Genomic DNA, 26,263 nt, shown 5'->3' on the forward strand with positions numbered 1-26,263 from the left:
AACCCGAATCTCTGACGTCTCCTGCATTGGCAGGCGGGCTCTTTATCACTAGTGCCACCTGGGTAGCCCCATAGGGATGACACCCGTATGGAAATTGTGGCGTTACAAGGCAGTGTACCAGTGTTATAGCACTGATGGACGTGAGTCCTGTAGGAGGTGAGTGAGAGGAGACGGCCATGTGGGTGTGATGGATGTCTTCATGGAAAAGACTAACTTGGATACTGTTTTACATTGATGATTACCATTAACCATTTCTGATAGAGTTTGGAGAGTGACCAGAACTTAAAACTCCTGCTCACCTGTGCCTTTTCACTTGGTGAGCTGAGAAGGTGACATTAATGGTCAAGAGGAAAGTATCTGCAGTGTTCTCATCAGTGTTACCTGTTCTCCTCACTTACACTTTCCCTCAAGACTCAGTTCAGTCCTGGCTTCTCCAGGAAGCCTTTCCTCGGTGTGTGAGTCACCCCCTCCTCTGTATTCCTGGAGAATCCTCAGCGTGGCTGGCATTAGCAGAGTGCTAATCTATGACATCAACTTCTGACTGTTGCTTTACTTCTGTATCCCTCACTAAATTTCCTTGAGGTTGTGGCGCGTACATAACTCAACCCTAGCATTATTCCTGCTGCTATTCCTCACATTGCTAGTGTCTAAGGCACAATACATCAATACATTTTTTTGTTGTTGAATGAATGATCAAACTCAGAGGTTACGTTCAGTATAAGAAAATGAGTATTTATCTCCTGGAAAAGGAAGTCCCTTTTCATGATATTTATCATGACAGTAGGAGTGATGGACAGAATTGGATGGATTCGGGGCACGTTTTGAGATAGAGTTAACAGGTTTTGTTGGTGGATTGGATGTGGCGAAGGAGGGAGATGGATCAACCAAGGCTTGAGGAGTGTGGTGATGGCCTGAGTGGAGGTGGGGGAGACTGTAGGAAGAACAGGCTCTTTTGCAAGTGTTGCTGGGACGCCTGCTTCACTTCCAAGCAGTATTCTCAGATAGGCAGTTTCGTATGAGTCTAGAGCTCCAAGAAGAGATCAAGACAGGAAGTATAAATTGAGAGCCTGTGGGTGGCATTTAAGGCCACGGAGCTGGATGAATTGCCTTGTGAGAGCAAGTAAGTTAAGAAGGGGGCTGGGACCAAGCTGGCAAAGCTCAGGCATCTTGTGGTCTGGAAGGGGCAGAGAAGTAGCAAAAGGAACTGGGAGAGGAGGAGGAAAAGTCGAGAAAATGCTCTCAAGGAATCACCAGCTGAGTCAATTGCTGCTGAGGGATTCAGATGAAAAGTGAGAGCGAACATCGCCTTTGGCAGCAGGGTGGTTGTCAGTGGTCTTGTTGTGCAGAGCTTGGGTCTGGAAGCCACGCTGGAGTGGTTTCAGGACTGAGTGGGAAGTGGGGGAGCTAAGTCTTTGAGTGGGTTACAAGGGTTGGGAGTCATGGCTCAGCATCTCCAGCCTTAGGTTTCCAAGCTCCCAGATTATTTCATTATGTTCCAAATGGAACTTACGCACTGCCCTCCAAAATCTGTTCCTCTTCCTGTTTTCTGCTGATGAATTCCCTTTCCTTCCAGTGATGCAGACAGGAAGCCTCATGGTTATATACTTCTTCCCATGGGTCAATTGCCATGGTCTGTTGACTCTTCTCCCCAGCGTTTTCAAATTGGACCCCCTCCCTTCATTGGCCCTGGAGGAGGAAATGGCACCCCACTCCAGTATTCTTGCACGGAGAATCCGATAGAGGAGCCTGGTGGGCTACATTCAGTGGGGTCGCAGAAGAGCTGAATGTGACTGAGCGACTGAGCATGCTTTGTTGCTGTTGCCACTGCACTTGCTCCTTCCGGGCACTAATTAGATCTTCTTCAAACTCCTCTAATAGTTTCTTAGGTGCTCCCTGCTTCATTCTTCCCCGCTGTCAGTACGTCTATCCGTCACAACTAGAACATTCTTCCTGAAGCATGGCTTTGCTTGTGATATTCTCCTGCTAAAAATAAAAGCAGATCCTTTTAGCCGGGCACTCAGAAGCCTCTGCCTCTTCAACCTCGTCTCCCACCACTTTCTCTTCATTCAGCCTGCTGTCCCAACGGGCTTGCTCTTTCCTGAAGATAACCTACACCATTCAGCTTCCACACCTTCACTTTGACCCTGACTGTCTTCCCTCCCTTCTCTTATACCTTCTGTACTCCTGGATGCTGTTGCCTCTGGCATTATGGCTGCTAAGTCGCTTCAGTCGTGTCCAACTCTGTGTGACCCCATAGACGGCAGCCCACCAGGCTCCCCCGTCCCTGGGATTCTCCAGGCAAGAACACTGGAGTGGGTTGCCATTTCCTTCTCCAGTGCATGAAAATGAAAAGTGAAAGTGAAGTCGCTCAGTCGTGTCCGACTCTTAGCGACCCCATGGACTGCAGCCCACCAGGCTCCTCCATCCATGGGATTTTCCAGGCAAGAGTACTAGAGTGGGATGCCATTGCCTTCTCCGCTGGCATTATGGAGTCTGTCCTAAAAATTACGACACTTCAAGGCTTTCAGGGCTATTGCTTTTCTTTATTAGGTCTTTAAACTTATAAAATTCTTCCGTCATAGTGATCTTTACCTTAAACCACAGTCACCTGTACCACCCCCGTCTCCACTGTCTTCTTGATTAAGGAATTGGGTACAGGACTCTCTTACTTTCTGAAAGAAACTCTCTTGGAAGTTTCTTGAATTGCCATGGGTCAGGATATTCTGTAAATAAGGGCCTAGAAGGAGGCACCCTGCTCACCTTGACTCTTTTCTCATAGCAGCTTCCCATTGTTTTGATGAGGCAGCCAGCAGGTTGGAAGGTGGGCACAGTAACTCCAGTGAAAGCTCTTAATCGGGCAATGACTCATTACTGGGCTTCCCTTGTGGCTCAGCTGGTAAAGAATCCACCTGCAATGCGGGAGACCTGGGTTCGATCCCTGGGTTGTGAAGATCCCCTGGCGAAGGGAAAGGCTACCCACTCCAGTATTCTGGCCTGGAGAATTCCATGGACTGTGTAGTCCATGGGGTCACAAAAAGTTGGACACGACTGAGTGACTTTGACTTCACTGACTCATTACTAACACAGACACTGGATTCTTGGCTCCATGGTTGTTATTTGGGGTAGCAGTAAGGGAAGACTGTGCAATCATTCTTCCCAGTTTCACCTTTTCTTAAAACAGGAGGTGCCTTTTTGAAATTTCACTGTTTTGGGTTCCAAAAGAAGGAAAGCAGAGGCTCTCTGAAGACTGTAATCAGAGAAAAGAGAATTACTGTTTAGAGTACTGAACTGAGGGACTTCCCTGGTCATCCAGTGGCTAAGCCTTGGCATTCCTAATGCAGGGAGCCCAGGTTCGATCCCTGGTCAGGGAACTAGATTCCACAGGACACATCTAAGAGTTCCCATGCTGCAACTAAGACTGGCACAGGCAAATAAATATTAAAAAAAAAAAAGAAGGAATACTGAACCAAGTGTTCTGTCACCCTGCCCACCCCTCGGTGGCCGTGGGGAATGGCTCACGAGGGCGTCTGGAGGGATACGTGAAGGCGCCCCCTTAGGATGCTGCCTTTCTCTCAGGCCTTCTCAGCTTTCATCCCATTTGTTGTTGTTCAGTCGCTAAGTCATGTCCGACTCTTGCGACCCCATAGACCGTAGCCCGCCAAACTCCTCGTCCCTGGGGTTTCCCAGGCAAGAATACTGGAGTGGGGTGCCACTTCCTTCTCCAGGCATCTTCATCCCATTACTGGAATGTAAAATAGGTTTCAGGCAGGTTTACTTTCTACCTGATCTTTTAAGAATGAAGCTGGGCTATTGGCCCAAGGGAAATGATTGCACCCATTTTAAAGACAGGATTGAAAGTAACTTTTTTATTCCTTAGTTAATGAACTCTGGCGCTAGAGTAATGTTATCATGAGTTAGTATTTTTAGGAAAAAAAAAAAAAAGTGATACGACCACGTGATTTAAGAACCTGTTTTAAGAACACTGGCTTTTCAGTGGGCAGCTTGCCAGTCCTCCCTGGCCAGCTGGTCATGGTAGTCAACTGTTTAGGAACATGAGCAGTATTGTAATTAGCAATGAGGAATTCTGATTTGAAAATCCAGAATAGCTCTAGATATTTAGTTAAACCCCTCATGCAAATAAAAGACAAACATCTCATATTTTAAGTGGGATAAGCCTTTACAAATAAATTTGCCTCCTTAAAATTACTTTTAATTAGTACTGATACTGAGAAAAATATAATCATAAAATTATTAAGGAAAACCTGAAAAAAACTTGCTTTTGACTTCTTTGTCAAAAATGTTTTACGACTGTTCATCTATCTTCCCTGGATGTACGTCTCCTAGGAGACTGTGTTTCAGCATTCCTGACTGACACAAAATCACACACCAGAGGGTTTCCCGGAGGCTTGGCCCTTTTGTGACAGGATGGTCTGTGGACTTCAGCCCTTTGATATATGATTTCCCCTTTCATTTAGAAAAGGAAATAACTGCTCCTCTTTTGAATGATTTTTAATTAAAGATTTTTAAAAACTCTATTATTTATCCATGAAGGGAAAAGTAAGTTGCTTTTATAAACTGGTAGTTAAATATATTAGATGGTTCATGGCTGGCATTAAAATGCTCTATGTTTTTTTGTTTTGTTTAAGTGTTTCAGTGTTTTAATAGTTTAAATTTTGGTAGAACTTTTTTGAACTATTAGTAGAGTAATAGAAAAACTGAGAATAGTAGCTTTAGGCTAACTGTATTGGTAATTTCAAAGAGTAAGGGACTTTATTTGAGTATCTAGAAATGCCACTCTCAGCAATTAAAGTACTTAATATTTTATTATAATCTAAGAGCAGTTTCCATTGGGAGTAGATTAATAAATACATGTTTTCTTTGTTTTTCCTACAGGAAGGAACTTGAAACCTTCAAAGGTAATTTTGTGTTTAATTCTTCACTTTAAAGTAGATGAGAGTTAATTGATGTCAGATGTTTTCTCTTGATGATAATGAAAGAATGCATTCCTTTTTCTTTAAATCAGACAGTTTACATCAGAAAATGCAAGTTTGCTTAATACTGTTTTATCAATTTATTTAATCACGGTGGTTTTGATATTCTTTTTCAGCTGTAACACATGTACCAAGTGAGAGTATCTGCTAGTGGCATCATAAATAGTATGTTAGGATGACATAATGCTGACTTAGAGGTTGCTGAGAATCACAATTGGAGAAGATTCTGGTTTCTGTTGTGTGGAGAGAGTCTGGGCCACACGGAGAGGTGATGGTGATAGAGGTGGCCCTGCAGGCAACCGAGTCGCCTGACCCGCCTGCAAGGTGTTCAGTGCCGGGCCTGCTCAGCCACCGTCTTGTAACTTTGGATAAGTCTCTCTACCTTTTTCAAGCTTATCTGTAAAATCGTAAGCTTTGCTGAGCTATATTCTGAGACACTAAAAGTGCCTAGCATTGCTTTTTAATTTTAGGGAACTTTTGCAAGTGAGCATGAGAAATAATTCTTGGTCGTGCTGACTCTTGGAAACACTCATGAAAAATAGGGAAAACCACAGACTTTCAGAAGCTCAAAGCCCTTCCAGCTTGCCACTTTTCAATTATGCTTTAGAGGTTGAGTAGTGAAATTTCTATTCTCAGAGAATTTCAGTAACTGAGAAGACTCTGAATTGTTGTTTTTATGTTTCATTTATAAACTGGTATTGACTTTTTGAGTTACTGGTTAAAGATTTTTCCAGAACATTATTTACAGTTGAATTGTTTATCTGTGTGATATGTTTGGATGTTTTAGAGAAAGCAACTAATACTTGAGATAAAAGGTATAGAGGCTTATTCCTGCTACATCTGTTATTAAACTGACTTGACTTGGCTGGGTTTCTGTTTGGCTGAAGTTATAGTGAATGATTTAGTTCGCCAGTTTGTTAAGGGCGATGTTAAATGGTCATGATCTGATGTATTATCATGGTTATCATTATTCTTAATCAATTTGTGAACCACAACTCATGTACATTATTTTTCATCACTGGTTTAAAATAAGATTTGAAATCCCCATAAGGTGTTATTTTCTCTCTCCTCCTTTCTTTTAGTCTACTAGCGTCTTCTTATACTGTATTGGGGGAAGAAAAAAAATCAAGTTAATATTAAAAGACAAGGCAGAGACCCAGATTATGCAACATGTCAGCTTTGCTTGCATCTCAGTACTGAGGCTTTTTTTTTCTTTTTGTGTGACAGTATTCCAGAAAAAGAGGAGACCAGCAGTTTGCAAGAGGGTAGATAGTGTTAGGTATTACCTGATAGAATAATTCAATTCATGCTGAAATATCTTGTTTTTACATATATCCCTAATTATGTACAACACTTAACAGCACATCCAACCCACAGGCCAGTTAAAGCTCTCAATTAGAACAAACCTTAAATGGATTATTGTATCATAATCTAGTTTTTTAAAGAACTAATATTCATTAAAAATTATTTCCTCTTGAGTGTTTTGCTAATACTTCAAAAGCATGTGTAGCTTGCAATAAAAAAATATAACTAGTCTTCCAAGACATTACTGGAGAAGAGAATTCGTTCAAAGATACAGTAGTTTGTTATTTTTTGAACGTTGCTTTTGCCTTTGTTTTTCCTTTATACATTTCAGGAAAACAAAAAATATTACTTCCTCCAATTGTTTTATTCAAGTTGTAGTTATATTTAGAAGCTTTTTGGTAAGTTGGGGAAGAACTAACTTTTCGGGGCAAAATTAGTAACCCTCAAGGTTAGTGACATAGATCAGTGTGATCCACTGAGTTCTGGATTCTTCCTTCTGTACTCCATTGAGGTTAATGAGTTCATCTTTATCTTGCACTTAAGATATATCTAGCAAATCTCTACAGTATTATTGAAATGGTTCATTATTTGTTTTGTTTTTTTTTTAATATTGGCAGCAGGAAGGTTTTCTCTTTTCTCTCCAATATTGCCTTTCTTTAAACTCTTTAGTGTTAGTCACTTGAATATTATACGATATGAAAAGGGTAAGATCTTTAAAGTCTTAATTTTTTAATTTTCAGTGAGAAGGAACCCCATTATTATAACTACACGTAGAGTAAATAAATTGGGGTGCAAGTATATTTTTACATTAGTTTTCTCCAGATATATGCCCAGGGATGGGATTGCTGGATCATATAGTAGTTTTATTTTATTTTTTCAAGGAACCTCCATACTATTTTCCATAGTGGTTATACCAATTTACATTCCCACCAACAGTGGGGATCTTTTCTCCACACTCTCTCCAGGATTTAATATGCAGTTTAATTAAATACCAACATTTAATACACAGTTTAATTAAATACCAAATAAAATCATGAAACCTCCGTTTTAAGGAGAACTGTTTTTAAGAAAATTAAGTTGACTGCTTTGGAAGACCTGATACAGGTAAATAGCTTTTTAAAAAATTACTGTAAAATGTTAAATTAGAAATTAAAAAAGACTTGGGGGAAAATAATAAAAATTCTGAAAGAGCCCATACACAAATTGTTTCTCACTTCTTAAATTCCCTTTCTGCTTTTAAAAATAGGCTGGAACTTTTATCCAGTGCTGAATAGGTGGCTTATACAAAGATTTTTTTCAACCAGTGGACCTATAGTCAAAGAACTCAGAAAAAAGTATGGTTATATTTGAAGTTAAAGTGTCTGTATCTGTGTTTTTAAAAAGCCTTTGTCTTGGCTGCTCTGGCTCGTCACTGCTGTGCCCAGGCTGTCTCCCGTGGCAGCGAGTGTGGGCTGCCGTCCAGTCGTCGTGCGCGGGCTTCTCATCGCGGTGGTTTCTCTGGTTGCAGAGCTCGGCCTCTAGGATGCTCAGGCTTTGCAGTTGCCCCACAGCCTCTGGGATTTTCCCAGACCAGGGACTGAACCGATGTCCCCTGGTCCACTGGGGAAGCCCTTGCATGTGTGTGTTTTTAATGATTTACTATGTTAACTGCTTTATTAAAAATTAAATGAGCAGCTGTGTTATCTAAGAGGACATCTACTGTAATCTCCTCTTTAATATAGCACTGCCCGGCCATGTCAGAAATGGGACGGACTGACAGTGTGAAAACATGCCAGGATTTAGTGGCCATCGCTGTCACAGTGAGTGGGTCACCAGAGAATGTGGGGAGAGGCGGCTAAGACCAGCCGAGGGAGTGTGATCCCACTTAAGGCTTTGTTCTGGGAAGCAAAGCCAGTGAAGGATACAGGGCCAGAGCGCTCATCAAAACTGCCCAAGACAGCTCTGTGACAGGAAGGTCCAGAGAGGAGAAGGCTTAAAGGAGAAGTGGTCATCAGTGCTGGAAGTAACGTAGGAAGGTTGAGCAGAATGGGGAATCCCACTGGAGTTAACAGTGAATAGATTAGTGGTGACCTGACAGAGCTCTTTGTAAAGGGAGACTCCAGATTGCAAATCAGAAGCATGTGAGACATTTAGGAAAGAAATGAAAAGGTCACGTGAGATAGAATCAGGGTCAAGGTCAGGGAAGAAGGTGAAGTTGAAGACGTTAAGGACTTGATTAAGATCTAGAGAAGATGGAGAAAAAATACCCAGATAGGTTGTCCTTGGAGAGGATCGAGGGATATCTCTTTTTCTGAGACTTCAGAGAAGGAAAGGATGGCAGGTCATAGGGGAAAAAAAATCTGTGGAAGGCAAGATTGTCTGAATTTGCAAGGCTAGGCTCAGAAGTAGAAATACAAACCAAAACAAACAATGCTTTGGGTAACACAAAGCTGGGAATTAAAGAGCATATACGATGGGTCAGCAGAGCACCGTAATCTTGGGTGCTAATAAGATCATGATTAAAATGATTGGCCGTGGAATTCAGGCCAGAAAGGAGAGGCCTGAAGAGACCAGTAAAATAAGCAAGATACGAGGTACTGGGGATGGTGTTCCCCTTAAAGATGGAAAACACTTGGGTGGTTGAGTATGTGGTTGACCACACTTTTTGTGGTCAAAGAAAGAATTTCAGTTTGACATCGTTGATAGAGCAGTTCCCAGTGATGATCATGGCTAAATTTGAGTGAAAAAGAAGGCATAAAATTCCCCATCTGACTTGGGGAATTCTGAGGCCATGAGGAGTCACACTTATTTGGGTGACTCAGATATGAATTATCCATACCAGTGGCTTAGTAGCCACAGCAGGTCATGAATTTAGATGTGATAGATGGAAAGCTTGGGTAGAACATGTTGGGTCAATTCAAGAGTTAGCTTAACACGTAAGGCAGAACTCTTCTGCTGCCATTTGGCAATAAAATGGCAACCCACTCCAGTGTTCTTGCCTGGAGAATCCCAGGGACGGAGGAGCCTGGTGGGCTGCTGTCTCTGGGGTCGCACAGAGTCGGACACGACTGAAGCGACTTAGCTGCAGCAGCAGCAGGCAATGGAGACCCAGGTTGGGTAATACCACTGTCCTCTGTCCTCAAGGGGCTAAAGCACAGTGGCAAAGCTTCTAGGATAGAAAGGCAAATATATGATTTTAATACAATGACAAAAATATTAAAATAGAAATAAGCACACTATGGTGGGAGTACTCAGTCTTTTAGAGAGAGGCACTTGAATGCCGACCTGGCAGAAACAGGTAATAAGGACATTCCAGGAAGAGGAAAGAACAACTGCAAAGATGCAGGGACGTTTATCTTATTTCAAGAGCACAAGTTAAAATTGAACTTCTTGTTCAATGAGGAGGCCACAATTAGTGAGTGCTGAAGCATCTGGTGTGTGGGTACAGTAGTGAGGGGTGAAGTTGAGACGTGGGCAGGGCACACATGCCGCACAGCTTGTATGCCACGCAGAGGAGCTTTGGCTTTTTCTTTGGACTAGTGGTCTCCACGGAGAAGGCAATGGCACCCCACTCCAGCACTCTTGCCTGGAAATCCCATGGATGGAGGAGCCTGGTAGGCTGCAGTCCATGGGGTCGCTAAGAGTCAGACACGACTGAGCGACTTCACTTTCACTTTTCACTTTCATGCATTGGAGAAGGAAATGGCAACCCACTCCAGCGTTCTTGCCTGGAGAATCCCAGGGACGGGGGAGCCTGGTGGGCTGCCGTCTATGGGGTCACACAGAGTTGGATACGACTGAAGCGACTTAGCTTAGTGGTCTCCAAAGAGGCCCATGAGTATCCAGAGTAATGTCAGTAGTGGTGGAGAAGAAAACTGGAACTTCTATTTCTTTTTTTATGTCATCCTTTTATAATTCAATTTTTGTGCATCTTCTATAATAAACTAGGACAGGTATTGATGTATATGTTATAAAATATACATATTTGGGGGTGCATGTTAAACGCTTTTGTTCACGGCAAGACTGCTCAGCAATCACTGTTGTAGCTGGGAGAGATGAGGTAGGGATGGGAGAACCAGAAGGTTCAGTTTAGGATAACAGGAGGCAGTCTGCATTATAGAGCAGGTTTTCTGGGATCATAGGTTTTCTGAAGACAGATTGGAAAAGAGCAGGTCTAGAGCAAGAAGGGTTGGTTGAGAAACTACTACATAGACTTGAATGAAGGCAGTGGTAGAATGGAGAGAAAGGCCCAGATTGAAGAATCAAGAATTTCATCACTCTTGTGGGAAGTCTAGGATGACTGGAATTCTGGCTAGGACATGTGGGTGGATTTTTCTTTTACCAGGAAATGTAATACAGGCAGAAGAGCAGATTTGGGAGGGAACCATAGTGGATACTGTTGGTTTTGGGAGGAGGAGGTACAGTATCAGTTGATTAATGATAATAATTAATAGTTTATTAATGCAAGCAAGTTCCCAGTAACCCCACAAAAGTGCAGAACTTTTTGATATCTGATAGAGAAATGCTTTTTAAAATGTTTTATTGAGATTTGACTTTCATATCACAAATTGCATTCATTTTTAAGTGTATGATTCAGTGAGTTTTAGTAAATTTATAGAATTGTGCAGCCATCATCAGAACACAGTTTTAGAACATTCTCATCACCCGTCACCATTCCTTTCTGCCCCTCTGCATTCCCAGCCCCAGGCAGTCATTAATCAGTTTCTGTCTCCGTAGACTTCCCTTTTCTGGACCTTTCATACGAATGCAGTCATGCGATGTGTTGTATTTTTGCTTCTGGATTCTTTCAGTCATGTTAAATTTTTGGAGTTCATCCATGTTGTAGCATATATCAGTAGACGGTTCTTTTTATTGCTGAATTAATATCCCATTGTATGAATTTATTGCAATTCGTTTATCCTTTCACTGGTTGGTGGACATTTGGATTGTCTCCAGTTTGGAACGGTTGTGAATAATGCTGCTATAGACTTTGATATGCAAGCCTGTGTGTAGACGTATCTTTTCACTTTTCTTGGGTATGTAACTAAGCCTGGAATTTCTGGATCATATGATACGGTTGTGTTGTGCTCAGTCGTGTCAGATTCTTTGTGACCCCACGGTCTGTAGCCCACCAGGCTCCTCTGTCCATGGGGATTTTCCAGGCAAGAATACTGGAGTGGGTTGCCATTCCATTCTCCAGGGGATCTTCCCGATCCAGGGATGGAACCCAGGTCTCTTGCATTGCAAGCAGATTCTTTACTGTCTTATCCGCCAGGGAAGCCCTATGATAAGATTATACTTAACTTTTTAAGAAACTGCCAAGCTGTTCTCTGCAGCGGTGGTACCGGTTACGTTCCCACCAGCTGTCTAGGGGTTGTGGTTTCTCCTCACCCTTGTCAACGCTTGATATCGTTGACTCTTATGTCTAGGTCTGTGATCCATTTTGAGTCAGTTTTTGTGTCTGTGTGATGTAAAAGTCTAAGTTTGTTTGCTTTTGTTTTTCACATGTATCCAATTGTCTCTGAACTATTTTTTGAAAAGATTTTTCCCCCATTCCATTGAGCTACTTTGGTGCTGTCACAGGAAACCAGTGGCCATAAATGTAAAGAAGAGTATATTTCTGGACTCTCAGTTTTCTTATTGTCAGTACCACACTGCCTGGATTATTGTAGCTTTTGTAATAAGTTTTGAAATTGGGAAGTATAAATCTTCGAATTTTGTTCTTTTACAAAATCATTTTGGCTATTTTAGGTCCTTTGCATTTCTGTACAAATTTTAGGATCATTTTGTCTGTTTCTACAAAAAAAAAAAGGTCTGCTGGGATTTTGATAGGGATTGTTTTGAATTTCTACTTCAGTTAGGGGAGAATTACTATTTTCATAATATTGTGTCTTCCAGTCCATGAACATGGATGCATCTTCATGTGTTTGCAGCTTTGATTTTCCTGAGCTGTGTTCTGTTATTTTCAATATGCAAAGTCTCGCTTCTTTTGTTAAATTTACTCATAAATATTTTATTCTTGCTGAGTGAATTCAGTCTTGAGCATATTAAGTCTGAGATGCCATTACAGATAGAAGTGTCCAGTGGGTTGCTGCATGTCAGGAGACAGCCGTGAGCTGGGGCTGGGAGCAGGCTGACCCCGGGGGGCGGTGGGTGGGGAGCCTTGGGTCTGGGTGAGACCAGGCGGAAGAAAACAAAGGTGACGGGGGTGGAAGTCTAGGAAGCGCTAGAATTCACCCGACAGGCATAAGAAGAGAGCTAGCTGCTTTTGATGGGGGCTGAGAACAGTCAGCTGCAGAGGTGGGGATGCGTGTCTCGGGGCGTGTCTCAGGGAGCGCCAGGCAGTGTGACGTTGTTATAGAGGACAGAAGGGAAGATGGTCCGAGAAGGGGCATGTGATCTGTCGACTGAAGTTCACTGGTGACGGTCCTGGGAGCGATTTAGCAGCACGGGGGTCCCGTGTGGGCTGGGAGGGGAATCCAGCTGGCGGAGGACAGGGACCAGCGGGAGGTTCTGTCGCGCTCCCCGTGTGACCCGGGTGCCTGGCACATTGGTACTGACTGAACATTTGAGTGAATGGGGGAGGAGAGCGGGGCTTTCGAAATCACAGGCTTAGAGGAGGAGAGAAGCGAGGAGGGGCTGGCGGGGAGGAGGGTTTATTGATTTCTGAGAAACTTGAGTGCCTTTGTATGAAAGGGGGGAGAAAAGAGGCTGCAGCCAGGGAGGGGCTGAGGGCACGGAGAGTGGCTGACAGTGAAGCTCTGATGCCCAGAGGACCACGCGAGGGGGTTCGGAGCACACGACTTCGAAACAGGAAAAGACTGTCGACAAGTATCTGTAACTATTGGAATTGTGAGGATTTAAGATACTTATTAAAAATACATAGTGCATTCCAAGCTACCAGTTAGTGTGGCTGAATTTGAAGGAACCTTTAGGCTAAGGCTGTGCTGAAAGTGAATTGGGGGGAGTTTAAAGATACCTTTGTGCTGGGAGACAAGCTGTATTCTTCGTCTTTATCTTACTGCTTGCAGAGAGCTGGGCTTCTCTCATTTCCTATGTTGTTACTGAGGCGTCTTTGTGCCTCTGTGACGGACTCGGACGGGTTTAGTGTTTTCAGCCTCTCCCCTACCTTTTGAGGAGCACTTGGTATGGCCCCAGATCCGTGCATACATCTTTGCACACCAGAGCCCTCAGAGCTTGCATTTGGCTTTTATAGAGGCAGTAGATTCTGATACATGTCTGCAGAAGTCATCAGCAGAAAACTAACAGGCTTAATAGAATTTCTTTGGAAAAACCTGCTTCTGGCTCCAGCCTCACTTCCTTTGTTCTACTCCCAGAAGATGCACAGCAGGGGAGCTGCCTGGTAAACTGGAGGTTTCACTTGACCAGCCTGAGCTTCTGCTCAGTTCTACTTGCTCAGTGCCCACATCCATGTCATCTCCAGGATTCACCGAAAATAGTCAGAGGAATCCCTGTAGGTGGAACTTTACTTGATGTTTTTTTCCTTCACTGCTTTTCTTTAAAATTTTTACCTCCGTGCTTGGGTACATTGCAGTGTTTGCATGGTATGCAGGTGATAGATACATCACTAAAAAGCAGAAATAAAATTTCAACTCGATTTGAACCTCTAACCAGTAACATGTTAATGAAAGCATTATTTGTTTCTTTATATTACAAAGAAGAGATAGTCACTATAAATTAATACCTAAAACAAGTGAAAAATGTTTCTTGGCAATCTGGGACTTTGCTCTTATAATTTTGTGTCTTATCCCCATCTGGTGAAATTCACCAGTCATCTTTATGAGGCAGCGCCTTTATAATTGAAAGATAAATATAAAATGCCAGGGGAACAATGCCAGTCATTAGAGTAACGAGTCCATTTCTGATATACAGCTCCGTAAAACTAACTCAACATCTCTTGCTGCTGGCATGTGCATTTTCCAAGAAGTAGTTAAACATGTGAGCCGTAGCCAACAACGATGTGAAGTTAAAGTTCCTTCTGTGCTGCTGTGTTGGGTTCAACTAAAATGGCTGATTTTCCAAATGGGTTTTGAAAAGGTAATAATGCTTCATACAGATTAAAACTTCTATGTTATTTTCCTAATTTTACAGAACTTTGGTGTTTCCTGTCATGTGTTGGCAATGGTTTTGTGATATTTTATTTTAATAAATAGCACATGTAAGGATATTAAGTTTGTGGAATTTACTGCAAAAATTATACCTTAAAAATTAACTGGTAGCTTTTTTTTTCCAGTTAAGTAATTTGTTATTCTACCCATGGAGATTACTGAGGAATAATTTTTAATTATTGCATTTTTTAAAACTCCGTATTATGCCTTTAAGGTGGCGCATGTTATGACGTGTTATATATCATTCCCTGTCAGCTGAATCCCACTTGTTTCTAAAGGAAAGAAATGAAAGATATACACGTCGTCTGAGCTTCTTCTCACTCTATTGAGATTTTTCTGTTTCTGAGATTACATGTTAAAGGTGGACTTGAATTAAAAGATAACTTCCTTCTCCCTTTCTTAAGTCTGTCTTGCATATAGTGTGGCAGACTCGTTAAGCTCAGGGCAGACACATTAATCAAAGCAAAATCATAGCTCAGGAATTCATTCTAACGCCGGAGCATTCATGGAACTCTAACCCGAGGGAGGTGTTACCGCATCCTCGGTAATTATTTGTTAAGTGTTGAGGAATAAGCTGGTAAGAATAGAGTAAGAACCTTAAGGCTTATTTTTCAAAGCGTTTATCAGTAATATATGACAAATGACACTTTCTCCTCTTCCCTCAGTTACACTGTCTTACATGGTGGTGGTGAGTAAATATTTGAATGTAGATATAATCTGGTATTACATTTTTTTTTTTAATTCTTTAAGAAATTACTCCCTGAAAATCTTGACTTCTTGGTGAATATTGGCTAGTTTTTTTTTTTAACCTGTTTCCTTTTTTTCCACATGTCAATATGTGTTAGTGTATTAAAAAAATGGTTCATATTATGTAGCTTAGTATTTTAGTAAAGTTAGTGTCTGTATCCTAGGGTACAGAAATATTCATGTCCTGCCTGTTGATTTTGTCTCTAAGTCAGTTTATTTTTAAGACCTAGTTGATTCTTTAGTAACTGTCATAAGATGTTACACTGTGGCATGACCTAGAACTCTCAAAGATGACACTTTATATTGTAGAGGATTGTAATTCTAACAGCTTGGGTAGATATTAAACTGCAAAAATGTAAAGCCTTGATCAGGGTTGTGGTGCTTAAATGTTACCTTTCTGCAGTTTCTTATAATTAGTATATAGCACTCTTCTGTAAACAATAATTATAGCAATAGAGTCTTTTTAGAAATGTATCAGGACAACTTTACGTTGTATATCATGTGTGTTTGGTATCATGAATAAATACAGCTGTTCTGTTTCATTACCTTTTTGCTGGAACACTGTATAAATTTGACAGCAAAAATTACACCTTTCAGAAAAACTAGATTCCAGCACCACGAAAGAAGAGGCAAGTGAAGATTTTACCTGTCAGGCTCAAAAAAAGAGAGTTTATCTGTTGAATTCATATGAAGCCTCATGATTTTCTCTTAGTTTTTTGAAGGTTTGTGCTGGAAAATAACCTACAGGGTCTTGTAGCTCTGCTGTTTAAACTGTTTGGACAGGTGATGGAGTTGGCACCTTCTCAGAAGGCTGGTCCATAGGTAATGATTTTTATGGATTTCCGGGCCAATCAAGTGGCTGGCTGAGCCCTACAGGAGAGCCACCCAGTCACCACGTACAGTCAGCCATGGCTTTCCTTGGAGAGATGTGCTCATGACATGAACAGAAATAGATGCTGGTGAATTGTTCTGGTGAATGCTTCTGGCCACTTTCAGGTGGGATTTTAGTGTCCTTAATGATCTTGAGTGAGGATGTTACATACTAAGGATAGCAAATTGTTGACATATGTATTACAGATATTTAAAATCTCAGCTTGGTTATTTGCCTTTTAATTCTGTTTGCTTTTTTCTTACACATGGAAGTTTCATATTTTTATGTATTCAGACAGGTATTTAAAAATGACATCCTCCATTGTTTTTATGCCTAAAAAGTTCTCTCCCAACCAAAGAAATAAATGTTAACTTGTAATCTCTTCTGGTTTTTATTCTAGCTTAATTATCATTTGCTGATTTTACTCTAACAAATCTGGAACTTATATTGATGTATAGCGTGAAGTAAGCATCAGTTTTTTGCCGTAGAAGTAATTAATTTTTCTAGTACTTTGAAATCATCCTTTGCAGTCCTCAACCTCTTCTTGCCAAATTTTGTTGGCTACACTTTCTAATTTTTATTCATTGACTTTTGGTTGTGCTGGGTCTTCACCGCTGCTGGGGCTTCTTTCTCATTGCAGCGAGCAGGGGCTGCTCTCGCTGCAGTGAGCAGGCATCTCATCACGGGCTTTTCTTGCTGCTGAGCGCAGGCTCCAGGGCACGCAGCCTTCAGCAGTTGCGGCTCCCAGCAGTTGCGGGGCATGAGCCTAGTTGCTCTGGGGCATGTGGAATCTTCCCGGACCAGGGATCAAACCCGTGTCTCCTGCATTGGCAGGCGGGTTCTTTACCACTGAGCCAGACCTTTCTCTGGCACTTTCTCCCTCTTTCTTCCTGCATCATCTGCTGAATCACTCCAGCACTTACTCTGAACTGAAAACTTCTTATTTGGTATTGGAGTATATAGCCAATTAACAATGTCGTGGTAGCTTCAGGTGAACAACAAAGGGACTCAGCCATAAATATACGTGTATTCATTCTCTCCCAAATCCCTCTCCCATGCAGGCTGGCACGTAACATTGAGCAGAGTTCAGTGTGTGCTGTACAAATATAGAGGTCCTTGTTGGTTATCCATCTTAAAATATAGCAGTACGTACATGACGTTCCCAAAGTCCTAACTGTCCCTTCACCCAGGCAACCATAAGTTTATTTTCTAAGTGTGTGAGTCTCTTTATGTTTTGTAGGTTCATTTGTATCATTTCTCTTTAGATCCCACATATAAGGGATGTCATACAATATTTCCTCTTCTCTGTCTGACTTAACTTCACTCAGTGTAACACTCTCTAGGTCCATCCACGTCGCTGCAGATGGCATTATTTCATTTTTTAACAGCTGAGTAATACAAGGCCTGGCGTGCTGCAGTTCATGGGGTCGCAGAGTCGTACACGACTGAGCTACTGAACTGAACTGAACTGAATATTCCATCATGTATATGCACCACATCTTCTTTATCCACTCCTCTGTCAGCGGGCATTTAGGTTGCTTCCGTGTCTTGGCTGCTGTAAATGGTCCAGCGCTTACTCTGATGTTCCCTGTGCTCCACTCTTGTTTTTCTGTCTCCTTTGCCTCGTTGTCCTTCCTCCCCCACTCATCCCAGTGGGAAGACTCTCTGGGCTGCATCCTTGGGCCTTTTCACTCACCGTTCTGTGGTCTCATCAGTTCCAAGGCTTTAAATACCATCTGATGCTCACAACTCCCTGATAAGATGGTTCCTGACCTGCCTCTCCCCCAAATCTAGACTGGAATAGCCAACTACCAGCTCCAATCTCTACAGCTGTGCCTACAGGAACCCTCAACCCAGCATGGCAGAGCCTGGTCTCCACTCCCATCTTCCCACCTTCCTGGCCGCTCTGTCATCCCAGTGACACCACCATTCATTCTTCCTGGGGCTTTGACCACGACAAACACACAACCGAAAAATAAGATGCTGCTTGATCCCTCGCTTGCTCTCACACCTCACATCCGATTCTTCAATATATCCAATCAGCCCAAACCGGATCCCAGATCTGACCGGATCTTCCTATCTCTCCCAGCAGGTCCAGGCTGCCTCAGTCCTGTGTAGAAGCTCCGGTGGCATCCTCGCCCAGTCCCTGCCACTCCTGTCTCCCTCCCTCCCCAGCCAGTATCGCCTTCTTGCCCCAGATGCCCTGCGGCTTCTCATCGCACTGAGACCAGATGCCCTGTGGCTTCTCATCGCACTGAGAACAGCGCCCTTCTCTCTGCTCGCTCAGCCCGCTGTTTGCCCCCACCCCTGACCTCACTTCCTCCCGCTCTTTCCCGGCTCCTCCGTCCAGCCCCACCGGCCACCCACTCTTCCTCCCGGGGGCCCAGCATGCCTCCCGTGCCTGGGGGTTCTCCTGAGCCCTCCGCCTGCCCTGCTCCTCCTCCAGACAGTGGCCTGACTCCCTCCTTTCTGCTACCTTCTCAAAGGTCTCCGTGTTTTCAGCTGTGCATTCTCTCTCTCCCTTTACCTGGCTTTCTTTTACGACATACCTTTCTTTTCTTTCTCTTCCGTGGAAACCTGATATACACTTACCTGGCTGTTCTCTGCTGCGCCCCGTGCGCCGAGACGGGGACTGACCCAGGACTCGGCGAGTATTCACTGGCTCTGTGGAGTCGCAGGGCAGCATCCTGTCCCCTTGCCTTCTGGCTTGGATTCCTTTTAACTCTGTCTTTCAAACACTGTGGAGCCATCTAGCTAGCTATCTAAAAATTCAGATAATCCGATGGAATTCCCATCAGTTACATCATGAGACCTGGAAGTGGCTCCTGATTCTTCCAGCACTGCTTCCCAGCTTTAGCCATGAGAGCGTCACAGTCACAGACTTTGTCACATCCACATATTAGCTGTACCGCTTCTGACTTTTTCTCTAAGTCAACTCATTTTAAAGAGAGATTTTAAAATACACTTCTTAGGGAATCCCCTGGCAGTCCCGGGGTTAGGACTCAGCACTTGCACTGCCAGGGGCCCGGGTTTTTGATCCCTGATCGAGGAACTAAGATCCCGCAAGCCATGTGGCACAGCCAAAAACAAAAAACAAAAGTTTTTAGTAAAATACTCTTCTTACTATAAATGGAAAACAAGTATCACTTGACACAAATAGAAACTGCATAAGTAAATACATAACTATTAAAAGGCTTCTGCCACCGCAAATTATTGTGCATGCAGTATTTTGGAAAACTGAGCTTCAGGATTAAGTGCAAAAGCTCTTTATCTTTAACAGAGTCGATAAAATTTTTCCCAAAAGCCCATGCTTGCCTCTTCAGCTTCATCATAGTTTTTTTTTTTTTTTTTTTTTGTACTGAAAACTTTGAGGATGTATTACTTGCTGGTTTATCTTGAACCAGACAGTTTTTTGAAAAGTGTTTTTCTCACTGATCTGTTAAGAAAGAAAAAAAGAAAATAACACTTCAGAAAGAAAGGATGTCACACTAAAGCAATTTTGCCAAGAGGCAAACCTTGATGGCCGAGCATTCCCCTCCTTCCTGCCTGGGGTCCTCTGAGCATTTCTTCACTGCTACTTTTGCAAGTTCCACCATTTGCACTTTAGTGAGACCAACATGAAAATGCCAGTCCCAGCTGGAAAGCGGCAATGTGGAAGCTAGGAGGAGCTCTTCTGTGGTCTCTTGCCCACACGTTTGACTTTGGAGAGTGGTGGCCGCTTTGTAAGGGTGAGCGGACTCTGGGTTTCTTTTTCACTTTTTTGTTCCTCTCGTATTCAGTCTCTTCTCACATTTCCCGTGCAGCGTCAGTAATGACCGTGAGAGGATTCTGTATTCTATCTAAAGAGCAAGTGCATCTTCTTGCAAGTAGGGAAATAAAGTTCATATTACAGTGTCTGCCCCCTTTTCTTTTCTCTCTCTCTTTTTTTTTTTTTTTTTTTTTACAAATTTCACACTGGAAAAGCCCAGAGAAGCGTTAGAGTCCATGAAAGTCAGATGGCGCTATGCCTTTAAATTGCTAATTTGGTTGGTGTAGACTCAAGGGTGAAGATATTACTGTTTTCTAGAGTAAGATGGTTGTGTTAGGTTGGCAAAATTTTGTGCTTTGTATTAGGGGAGAACACATAGCAGAAAACTGTGTTTGTAGAATAAACCAGTTTTAAATGATGTATTCAGAAAAATGGGCTTCCCTGGTGGCTCAGATGGTAAAGCGTCTGCCTGCAATGCGGGAGACCGGGTTTGATTCCTGGGTCAGGAAGATCTCCTGGAGAAGGAAATGGCAACCCACTCCAGCACTCTTGCCTGGAAAATCCCATGGATGGAGGAGCCTGGTAGGCTACAGTCCATGGAGTCGCAAAGAGTCGGACACGACTGAGCGACTTCACTTTCACTTTCAGAAAAATGAGTACTTAGAGCCTCATGGTGGAGAGCCCTCGACTGAGATCAGAACCGCCCCCCCCCCTCTTTCTGGGCTGCCGCTTGGATTAGGAGAGAAACATTAGAAGGTGTCACCGCTGACTGGCAAACGGACTTGCATGTTCTCATGTCCAAGTAGCTCCTTGGAGTGGCTGCTCTCCTCCTCACTGACATGCATCTTTTGAGCATTTGAGCGGAATGCTTGCTGAGGGCCGTGCTCTCTGTGCCAGAGGATGCTTATTTCCGTGCTCATTGGAGAGCGCAACTGGGCTTCCCCCCGTAGCTCAGGGGTGAAGAAGCCGCCTAGTGCAGGAGACACAGGTTCGATCCCTGGATCGGGAAGATCCCCTGAAGAAAGCAATGGCAACCCACTCCCAGTATTCTTGCCTGGAGAATCCCACGGACAGAGGAGCCTGGCGGGCTGCAGCCCAGGGGTTTGCAAAGCGTCGGTCAGAAATGAGCTCGAATACGTTGGAGAGCATGACAGTGGATTCACTTCTCATAATTTTTGGTGAAAGCACTACGCTCCGAGCAGAATGACATCCACAGTATGAGACACCCCACGTTGTACGAGTGACGTATCTGCATCTTCCCTTGGGTCTTGGGAGCCGGACACCTGCCTCCCCTCACCTACTTAATTTCCTCTGTCTCAGGGGCCCTGGGTTCCCCCACACAACCCCTCAGGGCTTGAAGTGATGCTGGTTCCCTTAGTGAATGCCCGTGCTTGTTGTTCTTGCTGTCTACTCTCTGCGCGCCCTGGGATGTGCCCACCAAGGAAGAGCCCACCAGTGCTGGCATCCCCCGCCGCTGATGCAGCACCTGGCACCCAGCAGGCCCTTGGCCCATGCTCACGGGAGGGAGGGAGGGGGACAGTCATCCATTTACGCACCATCTCTGTCTGCTCTGACTTTCTGTTTTTGTGATGAGGCGGTCTCCATGGGTTCTGCTTTGGTGTGTGTACGCAGATTCTGGAGAACGGTGGGCTTCTCCAGAGACAAGCTCTCTTTGAAGTGCTTAACCACGTGGGTTTGTCATCTTTCTGTTGTGAAGACATTTTTAGCAATAGCGACAGACTCTCTTTTATGCTTTAAAATAATGCTGAGAAAAAAAAAAAAAAATAAAATAAAATAATGCTGAGAACTTGTATTAACTGCGTAGAGGAGAAGAAACTGTTTACAGAGTGACCATTCTGTTTCTCCCTTTTAAGGATTTTGCAGAGTTGACTCTTTTTGGATGAGTGTTTTTGTGATTTCTGTTTTCATTTCTTTTGGGTAAACTTCTAGGATGGTGAGTGCTTGCTCATGGTCGTTTGTGTTTAGTTTTTTTAAAACCTGCCACACTCTTTTGAAAGTGGCTCTTCTGTTTTTCATCCCACCATCAAATATGTGAGAGTTTCCGTTGCTCCACATCCTTATCAACACTTATTTTTATCCACTTTCTAAATTTTAGCCATTTTAGTGAGTATGTAATATGGCAGGGTTTTGGGGGGCAGTTTTAATTTGCACTTCTGTATTACTAGTAATATTCAACATCTTTTAACGTGCTTATTTGCCATTAGGATGTCTTCTTTGATAAAGTGACTCTTCAAATCTTATGCCCTCTTTTAATTTCAATATTTATTTATTTATTCGGTTGGGGTTTGGATTTTTTACTGAAATACAGTTGACTTACAGTGTTGTGTTAGTTTCAGGCGTACAGCAAAGTAATTCAGTTGTGCGTATCTACATGTTGTCCCTAAGTCGTGTCCGCCTCTTTGCAACCTCATGGATTGTACCCCGTCAGGATGCTGTGTCCTCCACTGTCTCCTGGAGCTTGCTCAGATTCATGTCCATTGACTTGGTGTTGCTGTATAACCATCTCATCCTCTGTCGCCCCCTTCTTGTTTTGCCTCCAATCTTTCCCAGCGTCAGGGTCTTTTCCAATGAGTGGGCTCTTTGCCTCAGGTGACCCAAGTATTAGAGCTTCAGCCTCAGTCCTTCCAATGAATATTCAGGGTTGATTGCCCTTAGGGTTGACTGGTTTGATCTACTTGCAGTCCATGGGACTCTCGAGTCTTCTCCAACACCACAGTTCTACATAAATATATATATTCTTTTTTCACATTTTCTTCCATTATAGGTTATTACAAGATAGTTAACATCACTTCCTCCAAAGTTGACTCTTTATGATGACTTATATTAAAAGCTCATTAGCATTGACTTGCTCAGACATGTTATTGATTTGATGAACCAAATTCTTGAATTTATAAAAACCTTTGCTTTAGTTTTCTCTTATTCTGTACCATGTATCAGACATTTCCTATATGGTAGCAGGATGGAAACTGTGGGTATTGAAACTAGACTATAAAATATACCTGGGAAAAAATAGTCTGAGTTAAAAACAAACAAATGAAAACTGGTAACTTTGCTCCAGAGAGGACATACAAAGCGTAACCCTTAAAGCACACGTTCTGGTTTACCCAGGCTATGTGTACCTCTTGGGCCCTGGAGCCGGCGGATAAGAGCATGGAATCTGGTGCCACTCGGAGTGCTCTCTGGGCACGTTACGTAACCTGTGAGCCTCCGTTTCCTCTTTGAAAGATGAAGATGAGAACAGGACCTACATCCGTGAATTGCTGTGAGGACTGAGTTGGTACATGCTCCAGGCTTTCAGCGGTGCCTGGCGTTTACATAAGAGTTAGCTGCTGTCACTACAGAGATGAGGCAGATAGAATAGTGACCTGTTTTCCATTATTTGCTCTCTCTGTGTTGTACTTGAAAAGCTCAGTGATACAGAAAAAGGGAAGAATCAAGTCCAAACCTCTCTGGGTTACCGAGCTGAGTTTCTGTGCGTCATAAATACAGGAGCGGTTGTCAGCAGTTCAGCACACGGGCTGGGTTTGCATCCTTTCATCGCTCACAGCTGCTTATCCTTGGCAAAGTGACCTAACTTCTGTTTGCTTACCTATAAAATGGGAATAATAGCAGTACCTATCTCATAGGGCTTTTATGAGAATAAGTGAAATAATAATAGTACCAGCCATGTAATAAACTTGGAATAATGTTAAGCTCTTTCTAATTATGAGTTTGTACTAATCATAATTCTTATTGATGGGACTCGTTGCGCTCCATTTTTGATTACCATGGGCTGCCTCTCTAAATGAAAACAGTGGTGACGCTCTGTAGATTAAGGTAACTGTTCACATACAAATATGAATTGGCCATTTTTATCATAAGTATGTCTTCAGGACTCAAACTTTGGTTTTAGAAACAGTTTAACAAATGTGTGTTAGTAAGATTAAACTAGAGTATTAAAATAGTTTTTAGAAAAATGTCTTGAAATTACAATATGAAAACTAACAAAATATTTTGAGTTCTAGAACGAGCTACTAACTTTTGAGATTTATAGATTTATTCTCTCATCCCTCATCTATTCTTCTCCTGTCAAGTCCAAGTGCAAGATGTAAAGATGAATAGGACTTCCTGTGTGCTCCCATCAGGAAATTCACAGCGTAGCTGGGAGACAGAGAGCGGCTGCGGGACCAGGAGTGAACTGTGGGGTCAGCGCGGGCTGCTGCGGGGTTCTGGGGGCGCCTGCCAGACAGGGAAGGGCGCCCAGAGGAAGGCCATCAGACTTCCTTGCAGTCACGTGGCACTAAGCTTGTGGCATTCTGGGCACCTGTCTTGTGAGTACGCACTGATCTTGAAAAAGATCCCACATGGCTACTGAAACCCCAGGAGGGGTACTTGCAGTGAAACTAGGAGGGAGACGGTGGAGGAACGAGGGGAGGGAAGCTTCTTCATGGATCAGTGGTTTACAGTCTTTAAAGAGAGTACAGTGAGGTTTAATGTGACAGGTAATAGACCCTATCAGTCTCTTAATTTAGATTGACAGTTCTTTGAATAAATTTGAACTGGGACTAGCTGAAATCCTTCATTTGATCAAGTAGGCAGTTAAATGAATTATTATGCTCCCCCCATCCCCTTTTTGTTACGGAAGTTATCAAACATGTACAGAATAGAGTATGGTGAAAGTCCACGTCCCCATCGCCCTGCTTCAGGACCAACACACAGCCCGTCCTTTGAAAACAAATGCCCTTATGTGGTATAATTTCTTCCATTAGTATCTCAATGTATACCTCTAAAAAGTAAGACTTAACCCCAACACCATTATCATACCTAAAGTAATTATAACTTCTTAGTACCATTAAGATAGAAAGATGTTGTAATGTTAGTTTTTTAGGTTAATAAGTGAAATAAAAGTTTCACTTATTAACAGAATAGTTTGTCATATATCTCTGTAATACCTAGTTTACTAATTTCTAGTTTACTGAAAGTATGCTTTTGAATTATTCTCTATTTGCATATTGTCTCATATTCAGTTCACAGACTGTCTTAGTTCACATTAAAATATTATTTTATCCAGAAACTTTAACCCTCTTTAAGTGGAAATTTACAAAAGTCTGTGAACATAGTCAGCTTATATAAGGTACTCCAACAAAGAACAGAGTAATCACTTTATATAGAGTGTTTACTCCACAAACAGAATCAGCATGTGTCAGGGATCTGTTGGAAGGGGAAAGAATTTGTAAACTTTTTTATCTGCCAGTGAGCACCCTGGTTTGGAGGGTGGAGTTTTTGGTGCTTGCCCAGAGAGGAAGCAGTGGGCAGGTGCAAAAATAGGGCATTGTTATGGTAGTGAGTTCATTGTCCTTACACAGCTGATGAAGTAACACATTTGCAGGTTCCTCTGCTTCATCCTCCCTTTGTTCTCTTGGGCAATGAGATTAGGCTAATGAGCAGATTTCTGCTGTTTTTATAATAATTTTTCAAAAGTTGGCCATAAATGTCACACAAAAATTCCAGTGGTGTCCCCCATTTGGTATTTCAAGTTGCTGCATGTGCTACCCTGTGAAACATAGCTAAACACCTGCGTGTCCTTGTTTAGCAGCAAAGGAATAACAACTCTTTCCACCTTAAAAATTTTGTTATTAATTCTATTGCTACAAATATGTAGAATTGACTTTTTAATGAAGAGAAAAGAATATTTTGGTTATTAATACTCTATTCAGTACATCAAATAAAAATGTAAGATAGCCAAAGAAAGCATTCTGAACATCACAATGCATTTTTGAATGGAGCTGGTTTTTGCAGAAAAGTGATTTAAATCCTTGTTTCAGTAAGCCTTTATTTGAAAATAGGAAATTCATTTTCATGGGAGTGCCTCTCGGCAGGCTGTGAGTTGTGTTTTTCTTTTGGCTTCTGCATCAACTTCAAATTTTAGTTTATTCCCATGAGATTATTGTTAGTAAATCAGGAATTGATTTAGTCGATCTCTAAGTCAGAGTAGGTCACAATACCAAAATGTGATTTGATGAAAGTATGCAATGTAGGAGACCCGGGTTCCATCTCTGGGTCAGGAAAATCCCCTGAGAAGGGAATCTTACCTTGGAGAAGGCTTGCCCACACCAGAATTCTTGCCTAGAGAATCCCATGGACAGGAGCCTGGCCAGCTACAGTCCATGGGGTCACAAAGAGCCACTAACACTTTCACTTTTGGGGCTTCCCAGGTGGCGCAAGTGGTAAAGAACCTACCAGTGCAGATTAGACCTAAGAGATGTGAGTTCCATCCCTGGTCGAGAAGATCCCCTGGAGGAGGGCATGGCGACCCACTCCAGTATTCTTGCCTGGAGAATCCCATGGACAGAGGAGCCTGGCGGGCTGCAGTCCATAGGGTCGCACAGAGTTGGACGCGACTGAAGCGATTTAGTATGAGTGCATGGAAAGAATATAGCCCACGTGTTTTACTTTTAGATTTTTTAATTAAAAAATTAATTATTTGAATTTA

The 26,263-nt window shown here is 42.7% G+C and overlaps 1 protein-coding gene across 2 annotated transcripts in view; it reads left to right on the forward strand.

The window, feature by feature from the left end:
- The window catches only part of DTNBP1 (dystrobrevin binding protein 1), a 100,066-nt gene that overhangs the window by 49,016 nt on the left and 24,787 nt on the right, over window positions 1-26,263 (forward strand). For both annotated transcript variants that reach the window (XM_027524241.1, XM_027524240.1), the window contains one exon: window positions 4,894-4,916. In XM_027524241.1, the coding sequence (XP_027380042.1) occupies window positions 4,894-4,916 (23 nt within the window). The remainder of the gene's footprint in view (window positions 1-4,893; window positions 4,917-26,263) is intronic.

The sequence above is a fragment of the Bos indicus x Bos taurus genome, chromosome 23, assembly GCF_003369695.1.
Source record: "Bos indicus x Bos taurus breed Angus x Brahman F1 hybrid chromosome 23, Bos_hybrid_MaternalHap_v2.0, whole genome shotgun sequence".
Taxonomy (NCBI): domain Eukaryota; kingdom Metazoa; phylum Chordata; class Mammalia; order Artiodactyla; family Bovidae; genus Bos; species Bos indicus x Bos taurus.